This window comes from Pholcus phalangioides, unplaced genomic scaffold (assembly GCF_987345545.1).
Source record: "Pholcus phalangioides strain wild (caught in Gottingen) unplaced genomic scaffold, Ppha-v1.0 ptg000011l_1, whole genome shotgun sequence".
Classification (NCBI taxonomy): Eukaryota; Metazoa; Arthropoda; class Arachnida; order Araneae; family Pholcidae; genus Pholcus; species Pholcus phalangioides.
Genome location: NW_028301604.1, coordinates 59,299,271 through 59,325,419, shown reverse-complemented (window position 1 = coordinate 59,325,419; position 26,149 = coordinate 59,299,271). Strand labels below are relative to the sequence as shown.

The following is a 26,149-nucleotide window of genomic DNA, read 5'->3' as shown; positions in this document are numbered from 1 at the left end:
ATGGCTCATTCGTACCTTCCAAAAATTAACTGTTTAACAAGTTGTTGATCAAAAGTCACACATGTATTGTGACACTATTGAACTAGTTAATTGATAAAAATATGATGGGATTCCCCTCTCTAGCTGCAGAAATAATTTAAATTTTTAAACTCTACCAAATCAACTAGAACTGTATCCAGGGTCATACCCAGGATTGACTTTTGGGAGGGGGGGGGGCAGGCAAAAGAACTAATTACTTAGATAATTTTGAGTTAACAATTTTCAAAATGTATTTAAATTAACAAATATTAATTAAAATAGCATATAAAACCTTTCAATATATTTCAATTTTGATGCAAAAATACTTTGAAAAAATTTAATTTCTGGCTGGCTTGTGGGAGACATGAGCCCCATATTCCTCTCCTGCACACATGTCTCTGTTTCCATGTGGCTTTTTTACTTCTGTTTGTCGACTCACATTTTGTCTTAACATGAAAAATGAATGGGTAAATATTTCAGCTTCCTAGCAAAAACATGACACAACTTGAATGAATTTAACAAAAAAAAAAAAAAAATACTGTAATTTTCTTTGTCTATTTCCGAGTGAAAAACTTTACCTTTGTTTTTCCAATAATTCAAAAATTTAAAAGGTACAAAGTGTAAATGAAAAAATGAAAGTTTATTACATGTTATATATAAAAATGTTTTATATGGCAATAACTTTATAAATACAAACAGTGAAATATGAATAACTTCAGCAGAAAAAAAAAAAGACTAGTTCAATACATTGCAAAAAAAGGCATTTTTCATAAAAGTAACTTTAAACTGTTATTTTCACCAGAACCAAGATACAAAAAAAAATCTAATAAGAACCAAGAGGAATGGTTTAATAGACTTTAAGAAGTCTGCTTAGAGTACACATATTTGATAGTTACCTGGCAAAAGCACAACCCATAACTCCGAGTTTGATTATCCTTTGTTCATAAAATGAGTAAAATTACAACCAATGAGATATATTAAATTGACCATTAATATATGAATCGGAAAAAACATTGTTTTTCCCCCTCATATCCTACATATCCTATACAATCTGAGCTCATAAATACAATGTTGGATGAAAATGAACTTGGATGTCTTCTGTATGCAATGTGTTAAATTTTGAGTATCATCAAGATAAAACTGCTGAAACAAAATAAAAAGTTGAAAAATGGATGAATGAAAACAAAACAATGAGCTTATATAAATACAACCCTTATAAAATATCTTTATGTTTACAATTCATAAGTTTGAAAGAGAAATATATTCTTTTTTCTGAAATGGTATTTTCTTCCTATAATGATACACAAAAAAAGCTCCCAGAATTAAAATAGTCACACATATGAAACCTATGATAAGTGCAGTAGTTAATGTTCCAGCACTTAAAGAAAAAAATGAACCTGGTGATGTACTCGTGCTACCATTAGAAGCTTTTCTCATACACATATGATAGTGTTCAGAACTAGTACAAGACATTGCACAAAGCTGTGCTGCTTTACAACGGCGATCACAAAGAACAGACTGTTTTCCAGATGCCAGAAAGTTGAAGAATTTTGCAAAAAAAGTAGATGACGACTTCAGTTTTTCGAAAACCATTGCTAAAGATTTTGATGATAAATCTGTGACTTCATATGCCTCTGTAAATGAATAAAGAAGCTCAAACTCTGGCTGTCTATCTTCTTCCTGATTGGAAAAAAATTCGAATGCAATTAACTGAATACTCAGTAACAAGATGAAAATCTTAATAGATCACCATACAAAAAATTAAAAACATATTAATATTGCCTCTGGATGTCTGCAATTTATCATGATGTACTAGACTATGTTCATAAAATGTTCTTTTCTCTCAACCATATCCAAGATTTTCATATGTTGTTTCACATATTGAAATTACCCAAACGACAACTAATGCCAAATTAACTAATTTTATGCCTAAAACTAATTTTAAACCAAAATGCAAAAAAAATTTGAGCATATGCCGTTTTTAGAATTTTTTTATGAATCCAAAAATTCAACTGGGAAATCATTCAGATTCAATGGAAATAAAAATGAATTATTTCGTTAATTGAAATATTACAGAAGAAACAACCAGGCACTAGATCTTTTTTAAAGAAACCCAAATTCTGGCCTGTATGGTTGAATAATAACTAATGAAATGAATGAGTTGAGTTTTAGGATATTTCTTTTTAGTTACATAAAAAGGAACCATTCAGTTCAAACACTTTATTTACAATTTCATAGCAATATCCAAAATTTTTGTACGCATGATATTTAAAAAATGGAATTTTCCAAAATCCTCAATCAAAGTGCTGTGACTAATCTTTAATAGAAAGAATACAAACATTTGAGACTATTTTTTACTTTAATTTACCAAAAAATAATGGCAAATTAAAAACTATTTTTGATCAGAAAATGAAATACAAAACTACAATTCACTATACAAATCTTTCTACAAAACTTTCTTTGAAAAGATATCCTTAAGGTATTTAATGCATATTCCTTTAAAATGTTAAAAATAAGCCTTCTCATTTTTTTGATTTCAAGATGCAACAAACTCATTAAAGCAGATGTTGCTTCTTACAGCAAAAATAATACCAACAGACCAAATTTCCAAGGACTTGTTTTATTAACCACTGATAACTCCTTGACAGATGCGGTGGCTCTCACAATTTCTGACTGATAGCACGAAAAAAAAACAATTTTTTTTAAAACCAAACATTATCTCAAAAATGGTTACTTATATAGATGAATATTTTTGTGTTAAAAGATGAAAGCCTCAAAGCAACAATAACAATTATTTTATTTATTATAGAAAACAATTTCTCTTATTGTGTTCGATGTGTTTGTTAAGCAAACACATCAATGGAAATGTATTTCACACAACCAAAGTATTTCTTGAATGTTTTTACTGAAAATATAAAATCCATAAAATTAGTTTACTATGCCATTTTGTTTAAGATAGAGGAAGCTTAATATATATTTTTAAGAATTGAATATTTTTTTACAACCTGAGAATATCATTTAAGCTTTTTTTTCTTTTTTTTTTGAAATAGATGTTGAAAATGATCAAACTTAATTCATCAGCTATCATTAGTTCACTCTTTTACCATAAGAACAAGTGGGTAAAAATGATTGATAATTACATGATTTTATGAAGGTACTGAAAGGAAATAGAAAACACAAATAGATGAACTATGAAATTTTTTGAAGGTGGTAAATACACCAATATTGGTAGGTTGAGTTTAAACTTGGCAATGTGAAAAACAATTTAGAAGAGATTAAAAAAAATTAGTTCATGAAAACCTAGGGATTTGAAAAATGTAAGCAAATAAAATTGTGTACCACGAGTCCCATTGACCATAAGATTAATTTCTAAAACTATTATGCACAGTGTGTATGCATGTTGTACACCATTGATTAAAATATAATGTGAAGGGCTTTGTATGAAGAAATATGAATTTTCATGAAACAGCTGTTTATATGCTGGAGTGGAACATCCCTACTCATGTATTGTACTATTTCATAATATGAGCAGAATGTCATTATGACTCCATCTGTTTCCAAAAATATTTTATACAAATAACTGAATATATTCATTTTCTCTCTCTCCCTCTATCTCAACAGAATAATTTTTATTTCCCTTCACAGCAAGTGTACAGGATTGGAATTATCTTCCAAAATGGAATTGAATCTAGAATTTTTTTAAAAGAAACAAAATTTAATACTGAACTGGTCACCCGGGGCAAGCGCACATTTTGATGCCCCCTTGTAATGCTGAAAGAGAGGTTTCAGAATGAAATTCACGCCCCCTCGGGTCCAGCACCCGGGGAACGAGACCCGCCTGCTCCCCCCTAGTTGCGGCCCTGCTAATTGAAATAAGTTCTCATACCAGATTTGCTTTGCTTGTTTTTTTTACTTTCACAGGTGGCTTTTGAGATTAAGCTAATTTTAAATTGAGACTTGATTATTATTAAAAATTTTTAAGTAATGTAAATTGTTCCATCATTTTGCATGTTGAGACTGAACATACAGGGTGCATAATGCAATTGTAAATGTGCATGGTAACTGGGCGTATGGCATTTTACTGGCAAACTGTTGATCCTAGTGGCATACTTCCAATTAGAAAAAGTATCCAAATTATGTGTAGTATTCATTAATGTTTCAAGGGTTTGTATAGTTATTAAAATAAAAAAAATTAACTTTTTATATAGTCCCCGTGTGCCCAAAAACCAAATTAGGAAGTTGCTGCCCTGCCTATCCTGTTGTAAACAAAAATATTACACATTTCCAAGTGCATTATTTGTTGAGGTATACGAATTCGAAAAATAGAGGAAAAAGTTAAGAAAAAGCAGCATTAAATGCATAGCATTTGAAAAACAGCATTAAAATGATTTGCCCGAATTAAATGCTGCTTTTCCCCAGCTTCCCTTCATTTTTAAAATTTGAATATCCTAGTGAATAATGAATTCAGAAAAGTGAAGTTTTTTTGTTGGCAACAACTTTCTAATTGGGTTTTTGGGCACACGGAAACTGTAAAAAACTTAATTTTTTTATTTTAATAAGTATTCAAACCCTTGAAACATGAATGACATATCTGAGTACTCCACATTATTTGGATACTTTTTCTAATTGGAATTATGCCTCTAGGATCAATGGTTTGCCAGTAAAATGCCATACGCCCTGTTACCTATGTATCCTGTATATTAATTAGGATTGCATTGCAAAATGAATAGGTTATTTAATGCTTACAAAATGCATTCACAGGTACAGCAGAAACTTCATAGACAGGCACTTCCCCTTTTGCAGCCAGCTTTACTCAGAACAAGTAATAGATTCCACAGACATTTGATAATTTTTGTTTCACCATCATTTTCTGCACACAAGGGCCAATTACACCGGGATCTACAATTTATTGCCAATTTCAAATGGCAGCCTTTTTTATACTCACCAAGAGGCAGTGCACTAACCCCTCAGTATGGGACTCACTGTGGTAGCAATCTTTTTTGTGGTCATGTCACCATTTCTGTTGTACCCGTGTCAGGAACGTTTCTGACAAGGACGAACCGGGTATCGAACTTGCGACACCTCTAAACATCCTTTGGTACTTTTAGGCAACTATCTTATCAACCTGGGCTACCATGCCTGATTCCACAGACAACTACCTCCATTCTACACTCACTTTTGCAGGTAGTTATTAGCCAGCTAGTCTGCAGCCATTTTTGTACAAATCAGAGTATAAAGATAAAAAAATATGTTTTTTTAAGATTACATTTTCAGCATCTGTGAGTTGAATAATATTCTTGTGAAACTTGATTTTCTTCTCATTAAAAAAAAATCTTTTATGTGAAGCAAATGACAAGTTATAAAATAAAGAGGCCATAAAACAGGGATATAGAAATTTTAAGGAAAAAAAATTATTGCAAATGAAAAATAAGAGGAAAGCTATTCATTGACTTTTTCCTTTTCTGTAAAATAATCACATGGTGAAAATGAGGAATCTGATACGACAAATTGCCTCTACAGAAGCAATGAATGCTATAGGAAGTCTATTTTTTAAAATCAAGGATCAACCCCTAGAAACATGTTGGAAAAACAAAAATTCTTGATGTTGTGGATAAAAATGTTTGCTTAAACTGTTCCCTCTAATGGATTTCAAATAAATTACACTGAAAGGAGACCTTTTATTGTTGGCGATGTATTAAAAAACTTATATTTCTCTGATTAAAATGTTTACATTTTTTCAGCTGTTAAAATTGTAATACCTCTATTTGAGTAGTCACTTGTGCAGATTGCTGCAATTTTACAGAATGGACAAGTTGCCATCTTTCAGAATTTCACTAATTTTTAATGATATGTGTTGACATGTGCTTATAAATGATTGAAATTCTTAAATTTTTAAAGTTGTTTAAAAAAAAATTAACTGTTGATGTATGGTCCAAAGTATTTAGTAAAGAGCAGCATGATCTGAAACCTTCATTTTCAGAGAGTAAATTTTTTAGTAAAATTTGAATATGCGACTGAGATTGTATCAGCTGCTTATTCAAATTGCAATGAATATGTAAACTTTATAGTGATGATATGTACTTGACAAGTCATAAATAGCTGGAAGACTCAACCGGAAAGTAAGCAAACAAACCAATTTGGTTCAATGTACACAAACAAGTGTATTAACTTGTATGAAATTCAAACAAAATAGAAATATAGATTATGAAGTTTATAGTTGCCTTTCAGTATAGAGGTTGAAAGCACTAACTGCTCATTAGACAGGTCTGGGTGTGAAGAAACATGTTCTCTAACTTTTTTAAACTGCACAGACCTGTTGCTACACTGCACGCAAGAATTTGACATCTGCCTGGAATGAAGCTTCTACATACCATTATAGTGAATTTCTTATGCATTGAAGCATTTTCAGCCATGAATGCAGCTTAGAGGGAATGTTGGTCTTAACTTTAATTGAGAGCATGAAAGAATTGAAATCTAGAATTTTCTTTAAACCTAATTGTCATTTGCATAAAATTACCATGGCATGACAAAATTATGAAAAGCCTCATCTTTTAAAAGAACCTCTTTATGTCTTAAATGCAAAGTCTTTATGTCTGCAATGCTCTAATTCAACAAAATTTACTAAGAGGGCTCTGTAAGGGTAGCAAATAAATAAAATGATACCAAACTTCCTTTATAATAGACCAACTTATAATGAGCCTGCTTTTAGTAAGGGTCTGGATTTAATGAGTGAAAATCACTTGATTTGGTACAATACTAAATGTATGGTAATTCTGTTGCTTTTAAGCGAGCACGTTTTCACGGCACCTTGGACTTAATGAGCGATTTGAAAGGAAAACTTTAAAAAAGAAATACAAAAGTTAGAGAATAAAAAGTGAATGCAAAAAGAACCAAAAATACTGTTCAAGTTTCTTTTGCCTATCTCATAATATGAAAATAACACACTTGATGAGGGTCAAATGTCAATCAAATAATTCACCAAAAAGCCTATCAACCCATAAGGTTGTGAATGTGCAGGAACATTAATGCTTCGTCTGGAAAGGAAGAATGAGAATGGTAAATGAGGATGAGAAAAACTGACTATGCAATCATAATTTAAAAAAATGGCTAATAGATCCCTGGCTTCACTTCAAATACACACTCTGTGAGTTTGAGTGTGACGATTATCACCGGAATTTCTTCTTTCCTATGTGTTGCATTCTTTATTTTTTTTTTGGGGGGGGGGGATATCTAAAAGCAAATTTTCAATTGTCAAAGATGAAATTATATAATTGCTAGAAAAAGGTGAAAAAGTGACTGGATTTAATAAGCATTTTTGCAGAAAATGAACTCCTTATTATAAGTGAGTCCAACTGCACATAATAGAGGACAGGGAGTAAGATTCCAATCAAAAATTAACTTAGCATAAACAGTAGGAAGAATGTGACATTACGCAACAGAAAATACACCCAGAAGTTTACTTCATCATTCTATAGAGGATATTTTTTGCTGTTCACAAATCTAATAAATGCCACTCAATTTGTTTCTAACAATTAAATCTTAAAATTATATTTTAACAAATGATTTACTCAATAGTCAAACTAATCTTATTTAAATAAAATTTAGGGTAAGTAATTGTGAGTAATGAAGCAAGACTATCGATTATTTTTCATTATTTAAGCCAAGGCGGAACTAGAAATGAAAATTTACTGCCACACAAGGCAGATATCAGTTTCGGTGCCCCCGCTATAATTTTGAACAAAAAAGCAGTAAACTCAGCTCCTTTTCTGATTCAGCATCCAGGGCACCAGACTAACAACATCAATAGCAGAAGGCCTCCGCACGAAGCTTGTGACATCACTGAAGGTGGTCATCTCATCTATAGCCATTGGATATACTACAATAAATGGTAAAAGTTGGCACCTGCGTCGGCCTGCTACATCCAATGGCTATAGGTGAAATGACCTACTTCAGTGATGTCACGAGCTTTGCTTGGAGGTCTTCTGCTATAGATGGTGTTGACCAGATCCCCCCCCCCCACCCTCCCAGAGTTGTGGCCCTGATGATTTGAGCAACATGAAAAGGATTATAATTTTTTATTAATAGGTTCTCAATATGTAGGGGTTTTCTCAATTTTTTTTACTGAAACAGTTCAGTTTAAGAAGTTAGAAACTAAGAAAGTTTTAAAAAAAGACATATTAAATATAAAATTTATTTTGCTGTGGAAAAATATGTGCACATTGTTAGTTTCGGTTACATTTCTGATTAAGCTTGTAACTTAATTCTTGTAACTTTGAAAGATATGACAAATCACATATCCCCTTACAAAACTGAAGTATTTTATTACAAAGTAAATAATCAATTTCATTTCATAAACATTCCTTTTTCTTATCTTATACAGATAGTAAATTAAATAGATTATGGCCTACAGCTGAGCCACTGTGGTGGTCGAGTGGTCATATTATTTGGACTCGCATCATGAAGACCGGGGTTCGAACTCTACCATCGCCACAGTGGTGGTCAGCTGAAGTTGGTTTTCTGTGGTTCCCAACTTTGAGATACAAATGCGAGCTGATCTATCCATTGAAAAGTCTCACCACAAAGAGTATAACAGGCCTACAACAGTACAATTATTCAATCATTACACTTCACTCTTAATTAGAAGAATTAAGAATTTATAGTAGGTGGCAGCACTACTCATAACAAGCATTACACAGAAACAAACTTCACATTAGGTTCACGACACGTATGCTCCAACATGTACCAATTCGTTAGAAGTTCTGCAGAGGAATATGGACAAGGTGCATGTGTCGTTTAGTAGTGGTAGCTTATAGCTGAATCTGTTGAAATGCCTCCACATCAAAGTGGGCATTGGAACAAAAGCTCAACTCTTTGGTAACTTTTATTTCTGAAGATACATCAGAAATGGTATGCAGTTGAATATGCACTTGCAAGTTAGTTGAATATACATCTTTTCTTTGTACTTGGATTTCTTGCAAGATGTCTTCAATCTATCTTAGATTGAAGTACCCGATTTCATTATATCTATACATGCTGGAGTGAAGGCTCTATTAAAAACATGAGGGCTCATATCATATCATGTGGGGTAGGTCTTACGCATTGACTTGTCAGTGTGAAAGTGTAAGAAAAAAATCATGAAACAGTTGGCTGTTCATATTTTTAATCTCATTTTTGAAGTTAGTAAGAAAAAGAAATCTTGATTTGTTAATATATTTTGCCTTGCACATTTGAACCATATTCACCAGCATTTCAAATAACATCAATAGAAGTATTTGTCATACACACATTATAATGTACTGAGTTAGTATAAGACATACTACATATTTGTGCTAATTTACAAGATTTGTCACAGGGGACTGACTCCATTGCTGATGTCAAAAACTTGTAGAAAGTAGAAAACAGGGTAGATGAAGACTTCAGTCTTTCATAAACATTTACTAAAGAATTGGAGGATAAATCTGGAACAGCATACACTTCAGTAAAAGAATATAGTAAGTCATATTCAGGCTCCACACTTATTCCCTATACAAAAAGAAATGTCATCATGATTAATTGGAGCCTAGAGTATTTTTTAAGCCTTGAAAACAGTTTGCCTTTGTAAATGATCTGCCAAAATAAATGATCAGAATTTTTTTTACTTCCACCACCAACACACTAGAAAAAAAATTTAATATTTATAAGAAAGTAGACAAATTATCAAAAATAAATAGATTCAAACTTTTGATGTTTTATTTATCTCAGCTAAAAGCCCCATATGGACACCAGACAGAGGGTAATCCAATCAACTAACACAGCTGAAAATGCATTGTCTGAAATCTTCTTAGCCAAGAAACAACTGACTAATGTTACTGGCTATGAAAGCTAATATCTTGGCATTGGTGCCAATGTTTACAGTTTAGAATATAAAATACATGCTGCCACTATTTTTTAAAAATCAATAGCATACAATACTATTTTATACTTTAATAATACTCAACTATTCTCAGCACTGTGGGATGTGCATCTCCTCTAAACGTTTTCATTTGTTTTTTATTTGATGCTTTTGTTACCCAATCAATTCCAGCCATTTTTCAGATCTCATTGCTTCATTTTGTTTGGAAACACCTTATTGTAACATCTTAGCCATACCAGTTTAGAATGCGGTTCTCAACCTTTTCTTACTTGTGGAGCCCTTTTCAGTTTTAATAATTTCTATGGCGAAGTCCTGCTTAACTCGAGGAGCCCTTTTTAATATATTATTTATATGGCGGTACACCCTTTAGGTCTTTTTTTTTTTGTTCATTTATCAAATTTATTGATGTTTTATTATTCTCGAGTGGCTGTGGAGCCCTTGGGAAGTGCACACAGAGCCCCAAGGGCTCCACGGAACACCGGTTGAGAACCGCTGGGATAGAGGAAAGGTGATCAACCCCCCCCCCCTCACTAAAAAAATTGTTTTATTGGCATAGGCAATAGGTCAGAGGAGGAAATGTGCGCCCCACCTCATTAATATATACACCATAGGTGATTCCCACCTCTCTTTGAAGAGCTTGTATCCACTTATGAATTCATCTGTTGTGTCTTCTAGCAATGCGTCTAGCTTATTTTAATCTCAGATGTTTTGTTCTCTCCATGATTATGGTTGACTTCTTATCCAAGTAGTTCATTTTTCTACCTTTTCTTAGAATTTAAATTTTCCTTTTAATATTAAAACCCATGCATACATTTGCTATGGCCAACCTTCAAAGTCTGGTTTTTTAAACACTGTTGCAAAAATGAGTATAAAATTGAAGATTTCATTTTGTTGGCATCTTTTCTCTGTCAATTATTTTTCATTCCACATTAATATTGGTGCTTAAGGTTAAGATATAGCTTTAATTTCATTTATAACTTTATGTACCAGATATACGCTGCCTATAAACTGAAAAAATTACTAATGATCGCACTAAAGTACCAAATAGCATTACCTGTGAATACAGTTCATTAGCTTTGGACAGATTCAAATAGTATTGCAGATAATTTAAAGGAAGTGAATCAGTTTTGCTATACTGAATCAGTCTAATACTTGGATTGACTGGAATGCTGACATTTCGATTTCTTGGTGAATTGCTGTACCAAGGACTTACAGATGAGGCAATCAATCCAGAACTTAAGCCTTGACCTGTGAAATCAATCAAAACCTTTAGCTAGGAAAACTATAATTTTTCACAATATAGTGAAACCTCCCATAATGGACACACTCTGTTAGCAGACACTTCCCTTTAATGGAAACTTTTGAATTTCATGGAAAAGGGCTTCAATCAATTTTGCTATATTGTGATACCTCAGCTAATGAAGTTAATTTGTTTCGGAATCACATTCATTAGCTGAAATGTGATTTTTCATAGGTTTCTATAGATTCTTTCAATTAGTTCCAGAAATGACACAAAATGTTAAGATAAGTTTTTAAAACACCAAGGAGTGCTTTAAAAAAGAAAAGAAAAACTGACAGAAGGCTGAAATGAATAGCTTCAAAATTATGTAAATGAGAATTTATAGGAAGATGAGATACCTAAGACTTTTTTACTTTACACTATGTACACAACCAGCACCAGCTTTAATCTACAAAAGACACAGTCTACACGACATAATCTAATTGAGTTCGTAGATGTTCCCATTCATTTGTGGTTTTGTCAGCTCATTCCTGTGTCTGATACATGCAGATGGAAAGATAAGCTCCTAAAAGCTCCATACTGTTCAGTTTGAAGCTAAGAGTCTTTCACTGAAAGAACACATGTTCTGAGAACATAGGCGCCTTCTTTTCCTCCAATGCAATCTCTCTTCAAAAGTTCGCAAACTTTTAGAAAGAGAAGTGCATGTACACGTGGAAAAAGATTCTGGGATGGACATGAATTAATTTGGGCTAAAGTGACAGATATTCGTATGATGATTGGTGCTAAAATTCAACTCATAACGTGGCTGTTTCATATTTGCGTGTGAATCCATATCAATAAAAATGTTTGTCAGCCGAATCTGTATTTGTTAGCTGAGGCAGAAAACTCCCAAAAAATCTTTGTTAGCTGAAAAATTCTTAGGCCGAGGTATTCACTAACCCTGAGCCATCACTGTATATTATATCAAAAAAATTTTCACACAGGTGTCCATTATTGAGAAGTTCCACTGTAACATAAATATTTTTAAATAGGACGCTCTATTTACTATCAAAAGCTTGCACAAAAATAAAATTTCATAATGTCGTATATTCAAGAATTTGTGAAATATGATTAAATAAACAAAAGAAACAAAACTACCTGATTCATAATTATATATCTGAAAAGTATCCAAGTGTAAGTGAGCAAAGTACTGTCCAGCAATAACATGACTGTACTGTTTTATTATGTCCATATAGCTAGTAAGAAACTGTGGATGGTATGTTGAATATCCAAGTTGCCCTGGATAAACTCTGTTATAAAATCCTGGAGGCACATGGCCAATGATATAAACCTAAAAATGAGAAATGTATGTTGAGCTATTAACACTAAAAATGCATCTTATGATTCTTACTTCTTATATCCATATTTTAAGTAATCATAAATGAGACTTATTGCTCTAGTGTGCGTATGTGCACTAGATCTTTATATTAAAGATACACAGATGAACTTAGACCAAGAAGCAATAAAAGTGTAGCATTATTTCATATAAGCTATTATTTGTAAAATCTGTAAAATAATAATAATGATATATATGCATTATTTATAAATAAGTAACATAAATGAAATTGGAAACTTATTAATTTTTAAAAATTAAAAGAACTTAATGTAAAAACAAAAAATTAATGGAAAAGCAGAAGAAATATTTTGCATGAACAAGATAACAGAATTTTACAATTGGGTTATATTCTTTTATTAACCTAATACAGTAGATGCTAGTTATAATGAACATTACGACAGGCCCCAAATTTTTTCATATTTCTTTCATGTTATTTTTTATCCAATATAATGATGGTAAATATGATTCAATCCATTACAATGACCAATCTCAGCTCAGGCTCCCAGGTTTTTTTTCCAATGAAATGGACAAAATCTGTAGTTGAATGTGTTTGACATTGACCTCTGATACTTGGAGATGGAAAGATAAAGCATTGTAACTTCTATAGAATACCCTGTAGTTAAGTAGCGCCCTCACTGGAAACAGGGTAAGTCAGAGCAGGACGTGAGCCGACTGGATGATGTTGATGCTTCTCCCTCTGCTTACCCTTTGTTTTATTTTCTCACACGATGGCTCACTCCCACTTCGCACATGGTTAATTTTTTTACAAAATTTTACTTAATTTCTCAATTTAAGAATATACAGGTAACTGAACTTATTTTTCATTCTGAATATTATTCATCTGACACGGCTGTCTTAAATGAATGGAGTGATCTATCTTTACCATATTCACCCCACATTAGCTGGCTTGCTGGGAAACATCGAGGGACACCAACACATGCTGGGTAATCTAAATCACAAATTCCGGAAAATTCTTAAATATCTTTTATTTTTTTATTGTAAAAATCCATTGAAACCATTGAATGCATAACATGATCCTTATCAAACCTCACTTTTCCGGCATGTCAGGAATGGACCAGACCCTGACATTCAAAAATCTGATGTCCCTCGAGTTTGGTGGCATGCTGGCTAATGGGGGGGGGGGGAAATGATAGATCTCAAATTGAATGTTTTGGCGGAAGTTGACTAGAAATTGATGTCGGAAGCCAAAATAACTGAATCATTAAATATTCCAAAGAGTACTTTGTTCATCCATAATTAAAAACCATGATTCAATTATGAAAGCAGAAGAGTTTGGGGTTTCCTTCTTCGCATAGTTGATCAAGAGAAAGGAAATTCTTTACAGAGTCTGAAAAAGCGGAGAGTCTAGATTATGCGGAGAGTCTAGATTATGCGGAGAGTCTAGATTATGCGGAGAGTCTAGATTATATGATTTTTTGAAAATATTTGATATAAAAACCTCTCAATGTAATGACCATTTTCTGTGGAACGAAGGGAGTCGTTATAACAAGCATTGGTTGTAAGTAAAAACGCTTGTTTGCATTATATATAGTAAAAAAATAACTCTTCTGATGTTTTATGTGTTAACAAATTCTTTTATTGAAGTTTCATACAGAGTATAAAATTTAGGCAGTTTAAAAAACTGAAATTTTCTTCAGCAGTTTTTATTTCTGATAACAATACAAATATTTTGCTATGTTTACTTTAGATTTGATACTTCAAATTTATAATCGCATTAATTTATTCCAAATTATCGAAATACTTCTTGAGATTTGATTTGTTCAGAAAAAATGAGATTTATTTAAATTAGTTAAAATATTGTTTACATCAGTAATCTCTGACTAGGTGCCCACAGCCAGAGGTGCCCTTAGGGTGTGCGACACGTGCGGTTGCACCTGGCCTGCATTTTGGGGGGGGGGGCACACACTTACAGTAATGATAATTTATTTTGTAAAATTTTAATTTTCAGCAATTCCAGAATTTTGAATTTTTATCAATTCTAGAGTTCTGAATTTTCGCTAATTCTAGAATTTTGAATTTTCATCACTTCTAGAAGCATTTCTAATTTTTTCGGTTTATTCAGAATTTTCATCAGGTCTGGAATTATTTTTTTCATTTATTCAGAATTTGCATCAGGACTGGAATTATTTTTCCTTTATGCTGAATTTTCACGAGTGCTGGTTATTATTTATATGGTTATCACTATCTGTTAATCACTTTTCTCATTTGCGATTCATCGATTCTGAGAATTTACATTAGTTCTCAGACAATTTCTTTCATTAGATTAATTTCAATTGGTTTTGAAGTTATTTCTTTCATCAATTATTATGAAAAGTAGAAAATTATAGTTAATTAAAATAAAATTACAAATGTAATGATAATAATAAATATAGAAGAGTTGATCCACTTTGCCCAAGAATATTTAGAAGACACCAACGAATAAGGCAAATACACAAAAAATAATAAAAGTCCTAATGCATTTCAACACCAATGGGTGCCGTCTTCAGAGGAAAAATTTAACCACTAGTTTCGCTGACCGAGTTTCCCATTTGGGTTGAATACCAAATCTTCACGCTCGGGTGCTCAGCGGAAGAAGTACGTCTGTTCACTTCAAACGTCGTGGTCAGAATGAAGCTGTGAGCCTGTGTGAGATACTAATGCAGCATCCTGATTGGACATTTGCGGAATAGTGCTATCCGATTGGTCCATTCGAATTTTCTTGTAATTCCCGCTCGAAATGAATTTAAGCCATGGTGCTGCGATCGGGGGTGTAGATTTATTATCGTTCACTAGTATATTTTTGAAGGCCCGAATATATGTGCCTTCGTAGAAATCTAGATCAACTGTGGACTTGACTTTGTGAAAAACTCTCGCTTCTTGAAATTTGAATTTATGGCCTTCTTGCCAACAGTGAGCTGCGATGGTCGATTTTTCACATTCCTGATTCTTAACACAGCGAGCGTGTTCATTTAATCTTGCTTTTATGGGTCTCCTTGTCCGTCCTATATAACCAAGAGAGCAATCACCACATGGAATGTAATAAATGCCCCATTGTTTATTCTGCGGTATAGCATCTTTAGGGGGCATGAAACCAAAGTTTTTAGTGGGCACATCTATGGTTGTTAGATTAAACTTTTTAAGAATCGGTTTGATCTTCAGTGAGAGTATTGGATCGTAGGGTATGACTACACTTTCTCCGAGTGGTCTCTCTGTAATATTTTCTAGAGTGGTTCCTCATGCTGGTTTCAAGAATTTTCTACTTAATTCGTCAACGATCTTGGTGTTGAACCCCCTGTCTATCGCAATTGCTCTGATGGTTTCAAGTTCATGGTCTAAAGTGTTCCGATCTGAACAGATGTTAAATGCTCTCGCTACATAGGTGCGAAAAGACGAAATTATGCTAACTTTTCATCAATTCTGGAATTATTCCTTTTTTTCTGAATTTTCACCAATTTTGAAATTATTTCTTTCATTTATTCTGAATTTTCATGATTCTCATTTTCTGAATATTTTTGATTTCCCTCTCTCAGAAAAAAAAAATCAGGGCAAAGGGGCCCCGCTATTATTTTTGCATCAGGCCCCCCCATCTGGAAAGGGCATTTTACCTGCATTTAACACTGTTTTTTCCCCAACTTTCCTCAGATTTTTAAATTTGAATATCTTGGTGAATATTGCACTTATAAACATTTAATTTTTTTAGTTGGCATCATGGGAGACCGGGCAACAACCTTCTAATTGGGTTTTGGGCACACAAGGACTGTATAAAAATGTAGTTTTTTTATTTTGATAACTATACAACCCCTTGCAACATGAATGACATATCTGAGTACTACACATTATTTGGAAACTTTTTCTAATTGAAGGTATACCTCTAGGATCAACGGTTTATCAGTAAAATGCCATACCCACTATACCCTGTATATATACATTACAAAAGAGTAAAAGAGTCCAACTAACCATATCTTTTGCAGCATCTGCATTTCTCAGCTCTTTTTGCAGCCAATCAAATTGACCTGATGGGTCTGAAAGATTGCTCACCAAGTTGTTTGGTTGATACCATAGTATTGTATTTAAACTGATCAACCGCAAACCACTCTTCACAGCAACACTATAAAATCCACCTATAAAAAATTAAACATTGTCTTACAAGCTGCAGTGCACCATAAAAGTTTAGACACTTATGAAATTTGCTCTTAAATTGAAAAGAAGCCAAATTATTAAATAATGAAGATTATCTCAGGTACTTCTCTCTCTCTAAAAATATTATTTGAACAACTGAATGTCAAAAACACAGTGCTGTAATTCATAATAAAAATAAGTTTTTCCCAAAAGAAGTGAAATTTGTGTTTTCAAAAGTTTAGACAAAGAATTTTCATGATTGGTCGTCAAAATATGCAAATTTGTCACTAATTACATCACCGCCATTCAGTATTTATGGTTTCAACAAGATAGCACAAGTAATCAGAGATGCTACAGGCTACAGCGAGCAGTTCTGAAAAAGTAAACAGAATATGGATGCTGAAATCAGAAGAGTATACTGTTTCAGAAATTGTAGTTCTCACAACATTCTAAAATATCTATCTACAGAATATTATCTGGAGATGGCATATACAGTGCCCAAAACTAATCAGGAAGGCTACATGTTACAGATAAAAGAGATGACAGAAGAATCCAAAGATTGGAATCTATGCAAATAATGACTACATGGCAATTTAGAAGCTTGTCTAGACTCTTAGTGTGAATGAATATGATTTGTTCATGTATAAGAGAAACAGGTACGGAAGTATTTCAAAAAATTATAAGAAAACCAGCATATTTCATTCACGTTTCAACTTGAGCACAAAACACAAAGATTACAGTGAGCTCAAAAGTGTTTGCCATATGGGTTTAAATGGTATTCAGTTATTTTCAGCGATGAGAAGTGGATTTTTCTGAAAATTTGGCTTTGTCTAAATTTTTACATCAATCGTTCATATGCTATTTTTGTTCATTTTGCAATTATGTTGTCTATAAAGTGTATAGTCTCTAATTTTATTACTTTGAAAATAAAGTACATGTTCATCGTAATAAGTGGTAATTAATTTGTGGTTTTGCAATCAGTAGTTTTGAGATACTGTGTGATCTCAACAAGTGTCTAAACTTTTGCGGTGCACTGTATATATACTGCTTCACATTGAATCTGCAACACCAAGAAGAAAAGTCGTAGAAGGGTGGTACTGTATCATGATTTGATGTGTTTTGAATAATTGAAAAAAAAAACAATCACGTACAAGTGTGCCAAGAACAACATGCCCACTCTCTGGATATTTTCACGTGTGGACCTGTTGTTCTTTAAAGGGTACAACAGTTTGACATCTGTGTGAAAGTGTGCAAAACAATGTGATTTTACATATAATGTAGTGAGTTTCTTCTGTTTGGCAGAAATTCTGTGTGCGCTGAAGCATTTTCAATCATGAACTGTCATGTACCCATGCAGCTTAGAGAGAACATTGATCAAGAGAGAGAATCCCTTACCTATACTAATATGAAGATAAAGACCATAATAAAGCACAGGTATCAGTGTTTCCTTTAGAATTTATCCACAGTCAGGTGGCAGTGAGAGCAAAGCATAAAAAATTCATACACACTGTTATCTATCAATTTAATTATGAAATCCTAACCGGGCAGTCGATTAAAATTGCAAGGTGGTATAACTAGTAAAAGGTCATTAAGTCATACATTGAAGTACTGTATATATATACATTTTATAAACAGTCAACTGCTCATTACTTTCACAGAAACAAAAACATTGAGAGTTTAAAATTTCTCTATTCATTTTAGAGGAGTTTAAATTGCATAAAAATATTATGAGTTATAAAATTTAGTTAAACCTTTAACTGCACAAAAAAATAAAAATCTTTGTTTAGTTGCATTGTGTAAATTTTCTTTATTGGAAGGAATCACTATCCCAAGCTAAGTTGCAGGACATAGTTTTTCAAAATGTTGCAGCAACATTTTCTTTAAATTTTAATTTTCATCAAGATAGTATCCTTATAGAAGCACTTAAGGTTTAAACATTATTTTTTAAAAAGACAATAACTTACCATGCTTGAATGTGCTCAATGAACTGTCAGGTAAAATTGATTTCCACATGCCCTTTTCCAAATAATCTTCATAGATGGTATTATTCGAACTATACTCTGGTTGGAGAATATTAGGTGGAAAAGTATCATGGTTCCCAATCGATGGGTAAATCGGAATTCCTGGAAACATGCTGGTCAGCCGATTTGTGATGTTAGTTAATTCTTTGAAAGTTGTGTCCCAATCTGGATCAGGATTACGGGTATGTGGAAGGTTATCTCTGCAAAGAAATTCTATTAGAAACACACACATGTAGAATTTTTATAAGTAAAACTGACACTGTTTAAAGGTTTGTGGGCCAAACTTTGTTGCACGTGCAAGTTTATGAAATTTTATTTATATGCTATTCAAACTAGGGGCAGAAATTTTTCAACTAGTCATCTAGCTATGATGGAACAGCATGCTATGCAGATTTTCAGTCTATTCAATTTAAAAACTAATTAATAATTACTTCAATTATTAATTTTTTTATTGATGATTTTATAAAACAGCAAAGAATATGACAAACTCAGTTTTAATGTATTCATAAAAATGTTTAATCAAAAAACATGTGTTATTAGCTTCATACTTCCAAAAAAAAAAAAAAGAGAGAAGACAGGCCAGATGACTGGTTAAATAAAGAAAAAGTTAATTGATGTTTCAGTCACTGAGCAAATACATGAAGCTTCAAGAATGATACAGTAAAATCTTGATATAATGATATTCTATGGACCAAGGGAAAAAAATATTGTTGTAGAGTAATTACCATTATATGAAGAGGCAACATCCTTTACCACCTAATTAATGCTGTCATTGACATTTCTTCTGAATTAGCATCATTAGAAAAGTGCCATTAAATGCACTAATGAGCATTTACTCGCTGAAGAAAAATTTTAATAAATTAAAATTTAGATGTTTCACACCTTGTAATGAAGTTTACTGCACCATACTTTAAATTTTACAGAGAAAATAGCATCAGTGACAACTCTATGAATACTTTTCTTTGGGAGAGGAGCGGGTGCTGTAAAATACTGATGGCACTCAAGGGCATAGCGAGGGGGGGGGGACTTGGGGGTCTGGTCTCCCCCCCCCCCCCGAAATGTGAGAAAATGACCGAAAAAAGGGAAAAATATGGCCAAATCCATTGTTCTGTCACTTTGGTCCCCCCCCCGAACGAAATTTCTGGCTACGCCCCTGATGGCACTGTATGCCCTTAGAAGAATAAAAACTATAGAAGTGTTAAAAATGCATACTGAAGACAATTTTGAGAGATATATAAAAAATATTGTAGGAGGATTTCGAAATAACTTTAAAAATATTACCATAGAGAGATTTATTACAGTAATTGTATTGAGACGAGTTAAACAAGAGATCAAAGACAATTCCAAATAAGATTTGAAATAATATCACTGTAAGGAGATATACCATCATATCAAATATCGTTGCAGAAGGGTTTCACCGTTTACTTAAAGTTACATGTGAACTGAGAAAAAATTTATTCAATCTTTATCTCATATGTATATTATATATAGTGTCTCTGTTTAATATATATGTCATTTAGATCAATTACATGACACAAATATAAAATATGATTTGCTACGTAAATTATTCAGTAAAAATATCACCAACATTCTATATTAAAAAAGTCTTTCACAAAATTTGTAAAAGATTAATTTCCCTGATTCCAGTAGTAAAATTTTCAAAGGCTATAAAATAATAAAAAGCAGTAAGTGCTGAAAACTGCAACTTATCAGAAAATAAGATTTTGGTATGATGCTAAAACCTCCTTGAAATATCCTCCTCCTACCTACATACAACCATTCCAAGCATTTCTATTCATATTTCCAATTCTGTGAAATGGTTAAGATTAATATTGACACTTTATGCATGAGGACTATGGTCTATTATTAGGAGGAACCGGAAAGTAATGTCGTTTCTGCTCATGTCGATATTTGTTTGTCATTTATCAGCTCACTAAGTACTTCAAAGTCGTGCCAAAGACATTTTAAGGTTAGAGCGACTTGTTTACTCATAAATAATTAAATCTGAATTTTTTTTTTGCAATTTATGGTGAAATGGCCAGCCAAATACGAAAAGAGATACATATCCGGCATTGTATGCTTTTTGAGTTTCACAAGGGTAGTAACGCAACAGTTGCTACCAAAAACATTTGCAATGTTTATCCAAGTGCATTAGATATTCGTAAATGCCAAAGGTGGTTTTCTAAGTCCAAATACGGTAATTTTGATCTTTCTGACTCGTATCGATTGGGGAGACCAACAACTTTAGACAATGACATGTTAAAGGTGGAAGTGGAAGCAAATCCATGTCAGACAATCGAGGAACTGTCAAACACTCTTAACCAACCTTGGTCGACCATCCAAGAACATTTACAGCAGATTGGTAAAGTAAGCTGAGGAGGTGTTTGGATCCTGCATAATCTGTCCAAAGAAAACAAAGCTAACCGGTCCACCACATGCAACTTATTCAGCGGCACAATACAGAAGCGTTTTTTGATTGCTTGATCACTGGAGATGAAAAATTGGTCCTCTAGGATAATCCAAAATGCAAAAGGCAGTGGCTCTCTCCAAATGAATTGCCACACACACCACAAAAAAAGTGCTTTTGTGTGTTTGGTGGAGTATTCACAGGGTCATTCATTTTGAAGTGCTGAAACCTGGACAAACTGTGAATGCGGACCTTTACTGTGAACAATTGGATTGAATAAATCAATCTTTAATTGAAAAGTGCCCAGCAATTGTCAACAGAAACACGTTATTCTGCAACACGATAATGCAAGACCGCACTGCACAAGACGAACCCTGGAAAAATTAATGAATTGGGGTGGGAGGTATTGTCTCACCCACCATACTCGCCCGATATTGCGCCATCAGATTTCCATTTATTCTGATAGCTACAACATTTTCTAAGTGGCAAAAAATTTGAAAATTTGGATGATGTCCAAAATGCCATCTCCAGATATTTTGTTCAAAAACCAATTGATTTTTATCGATCCGGCATTGAAAATTTGCACACTAGATGGCAAAAGGTTGTTGATAATGAGGGTGATTACACGATTGATTAAAAATAAAAACTTGTTAAAAATTTATATGTTTGAATTTAATGTAAAAAAACCACATTACTTTCCAGTCCCCTTAATATAAATAGCGGTGACCATAGAGTGATAGACGGTCTAGCAATGATCTATAACCATGCATATTGGGTTAGTTTCCAATTAAATCATGCCTATTTTAACGTAAAAGATTAACAGTATCTGATGATAATAAAATCAGCATCTTTATAAAATCAAATTGCTAGAACTAACTATAATACTAATACTATCAATACTAATCACATTGTAAAATTTTCATTTAATAAAATCGACACTGCCGGTTTTAAAAATCAGAACATTCTTTAAATTAGACTCGGAGAAACCATGTCAAACACTAAAAGAAATTCAACCATGTGAATTATTCTGTCTTATTTTCGGCATCTGAACTGGGTTTGCAAATGCATCAATTCATACTTCACAAAAAAAAAGATCAAGAAGGTAGAGAAGTGTCAAAAGAAACTGTAGAATTAAAACAATTTTTAAACAGAAAGGTGGATTTGGATTTAAAATGAATAAATTGAATTTTGGATTGAGAGAACTGGTTTTCCCGAGGTGCTGAAAGTTGAACGTTTCTGCAAGTAAATCATGATACATTCAAAAAACTCTGTTTGAAAATTACCAATATTTCTAAGGGAAAAGATTTAAAAATGAGAGATAGACAATAAGTTCTTAAAAAGATTGTAAAAATGTAGTTGATGAGAAGCTGCTTCACAGTTATGGATACCTTGGGCACCACTGTTCAATCTGTTAAAACAAAGACATTTCAAATACAACACACAATCAGACATTTTAAAGAGATATTTCAAATTCTGTGAAAGAGAATAGTAACTTATCAAGGAAGAGAAAATACAATGGAAAATCAGAGGATATTGATCAGGTCTCAGTTTGTTTTGAAAACTCCATCAACACATGAGCTTACAATTTCAAGTGCAGTTTAGTTTGAGTAACACTTTGCTAATTGGAGATGACAAATTTATACCAAATGGATGGTTGGCTGACTCGATGGAAGAATCAAAACTACATAGTGTGTAGAAAACTGCACATACTTGTTTTAAATTATAGTTTTCGATGTACAGGGAGGTTATAAAAATCAGCTGCTTAACAAAATCAAACTTTTCAGGAGAAAAGTTTTTAATCAGCGGTGGGCAAAGTAATGATACATAAAGTGTATGAAAATTTCATTGGGAAGTTAGTTCAGGTTTTGAAAGGTGTAAACCGATTATATCCAGGGGTGTACCAGCTTACAATGTTTATAAAGAATAATCTGAGAAACAAAGACCGGTTTCAATGATTGTTTCATGGGTAATGCTTAAAAAACAATTATGTTTCAATGATTGACAATTATCATTGAAATGACGTGACATGAAAAGAAGAAAATAAGTTTTCCTCTAGTACTTTTCATCTGACCAATCACCGCAACGCTTTTGAGTGGCACTGACATCACGCTCTTTGTTTTTTTTAAAATTATAATTTGTTATACAGCACTTGAGCGGGACATCAGGGGGTTTACCTGCACAATGAACAAGGGGTTTTAAAGTCAACTTTGTATAGTTAAATACAAATATTTAAGCATAAATTTCATTATTTATGATAATAATTTGCATATAATAATTTGTATAATAATAATTTGTGCATAATAATTTGTGTCCATGTACCTTGATTACTGAAGTGTGGAATTAGATAATTGGAATTATGTTCACTTCCCCCAAGCTTTGATTATTCCCATATATAAAGCAATTTTACAGTGGTCAGTTAAAACTATTTTGTTTTCTAATAAAACTATTTATTATTACTCAATCACTGATTGTGGTTGATCGAGGCCATAGTTTCAGAGAATTCAACAAATGATGACTCATCTCAATTTTTTTTTTCTGAAACTACACGTAACACCTATATGCCATATGATGACTTGCAGCAGTTTTACAACTTTTTTCATGCAAGGAAATTTAAATATGTGAATTTCAAATTGAGTTTGATTGATCAATAGTAAAATGCAGAAAAATTCCTTACTCAAGTACTCATATTGCATCAATTGTCCATTTCTTTTGCAAGAAAAATTATTGTTCATATAGTAAAATGAAAGTTTTTAATGTTTTTGTTATTATACTGTGATTTTCTTAAAAAAAAAAAAAGATGAATTTCTCTCAATTTCTCTCTCAGAGTATTTTATATTCACAAGGCGATGCCATCACGAGTATAAAATACTGTAACACTGTATACTCTGTGAGTCGTTTTCTCCTCACTCCTTGTCTTTCTCTGTACACACAGAGAAAAAATGCTGCTTGTTCACAGAGATGGTTCCAAAATTTCCCTTTTCACCCTGTATAGTCATAAACAATGAGGATAATCAATTTATCTCAGATCATTCTTTATAAGCATTAGAAGCTGAGAGACCCTCAGAAATCTAACTAGTATAATTAAGATCATTCTGATTTTATTTTATAACATGAAGCTGGTTTATTCATTAAACTAAGGCTGTTAAAATAAAGAATGGTAATTAAGGAACTGAAATGCACCTGAAAAACCAGCACACACAAATTTTTAACATAGATAATATTAGATTGTTACATGTGAAATGTCATTTGGGTTGAAAAGTAACTTACATACTTATAAACACAGCCAGCTGGTGCAAGGACGTTTTGGATATAATGATATGTATTCTTGAACATGAATAAGGAATCATTCGAATGCTAGCATGTAGCAAGATCACATAGACCCCACAGAAAAATAAGATAAATACAGATTGTACTACAAGCCTCTTCATCACCCACTATACATTCCTATATTTTCACAGCCACCTACCACTTTAAGTACAACTTTTTAATGGGGAAAGATTTGAAATTAGAGCAATCATCACTAATGTTATAGAGGAGTTTCTTTTATCCAGAATGACAGAGTTCTATGAAACTGGGATAAATAGACTACACCCAATCTGGCCATATCACTATATTGCAATTTACTGCCATTAATGAGATGGGCACTATCTATTGTTGGTCGCCTCAAGCTTGTTAGGGAAAATATCTTGGGGGATAAACAACTTTACCACACACCAACTCTGGACAAATATCGCCATACATTTCCAACCAGTGGAGTTGGGTGGGAAATGAATGCTCCGTCCATCGGTGGTCACCCCAAGCTCGGTTGTTAAGAACTTGTTTATGATGTTCTATGCCCGGATTCTAACCCATGGACCTTGACGGTAACCTTCATAGTGGAAGACGAGCATATTAAGCATATTACCACTGCGCCACTTGGGTGCTGGGATAAACAGACTGGGATCTCAATGAAAGAGATGAATTAGATGCGAAAATGTATCAATTGGCACCCAATTTGATTAATAAAATTCAGTTTCTACACAGTTACTAGTTTTTGAAACATTACTAACAATCCAATCTAATAGCAATGATTTAAGGCAGTTCAAAATCATAGGCAAAGAAAGTTATTATAACAACATTTAATACATGAATACTTTATTACACAGTGGTTATAAAATGTGTTTCCCTATTTATAACTTCTGGTTCGCACATTTATAACTGGGAACTTGATAAAAATGATAATCTGATTCTTGATAATCCTTTCCTTTTCAATTTATTATTTTCCAAAATGCTTAAAACAATATACAGAATGATAGACTTAAAATTTGCAAGTGGGTATTTAAGTCAGAATAAACTTTTTGCTACAGTAATAATTTAAAAAGTTTTTGAACGATAAATCATTTTTTCTAAAATTCAATATAACTTAGTTTTCTGTTCATACTGAATGAAAAAATGGAAATTCAGTAATATAAGAAAATATTTTTTAGCTAGGCCAGCCCATTTGATCGATTAATGATTGCTTAAGAAAGATTTTTTGTACAAAAAAGGCAGAGTTGTTTTTATTATCACTGAAATTTACCAAGACCTATAATAATCATGAGCAATGTGTCCCTCCCCATGTTTTTTACTTGCACAGAGATGGGTTTTTCTTTCTCTACTTCTCTATGCATTATGACAATAAAAGACGATCACCACCATTGTGTTTTTGTATAAATTAAGTTCAAAGAATAAAATTTTGATCAGATGAGCAAAAGTGAGCACAAAGCGGGGGGGGGGGGTTGTCTGGGTCTAAGGACTGACTTACTAACAAGATTTATGACAGGTTTAACAGAGTCAAATCTGAGTTAATGCTTTTCAGGAAAAGAAAAATAAGCTTAGTCCAGCCATATATTACATTTGCATATTGTAAAGAAGAAGTAAGGTAAACTGGGGTAAGTGGAACCACACATGATTTGTAAATGGTCTCGTGCAGTTTTTTTCTTTCGTACTTACTTTATTTTTCAGTAAAAATGTAATTGGTACGATAGATGCTCATACAAGGTTACAGGGAGCTTTCATATAGAGAAGTTAAGTTTTTGATCATGTCGCTACCTGTTGT

General features: G+C 32.7%; 1 protein-coding gene across 5 annotated transcripts in view; it reads right to left on the bottom strand.

Moving 5' to 3' along the window:
* Window positions 1–639: 639 nt before the first annotated feature.
* LOC149080636 (acid sphingomyelinase-like phosphodiesterase 3b) overlaps window positions 640–26,149 on the bottom strand; it is a 36,697-nt gene continuing 11,187 nt past the window's right edge. For 2 of the 5 annotated variants that reach the window (XM_089239798.1, XM_089239797.1), the window contains exons 4-8: window positions 18,609–18,865; window positions 16,483–16,646; window positions 12,288–12,480; window positions 10,965–11,158; window positions 640–1,698 (exon numbers count right to left, since the gene is read on the bottom strand). In XM_089239798.1, the coding sequence (XP_089095924.1) occupies window positions 1,258–1,698; window positions 10,965–11,158; window positions 12,288–12,480; window positions 16,483–16,646; window positions 18,609–18,865 (1,249 nt within the window). In that variant the 3' untranslated portion in view covers window positions 640–1,257. Of the gene's footprint in view, window positions 1,699–9,166; window positions 9,541–10,964; window positions 11,159–12,287; window positions 12,481–16,482; window positions 16,647–18,608; window positions 18,866–26,149 lie in introns of those variants that run through there. The other 3 variants (XM_089239800.1, XM_089239799.1, XM_089239801.1) reach the window with 2 other exon arrangements.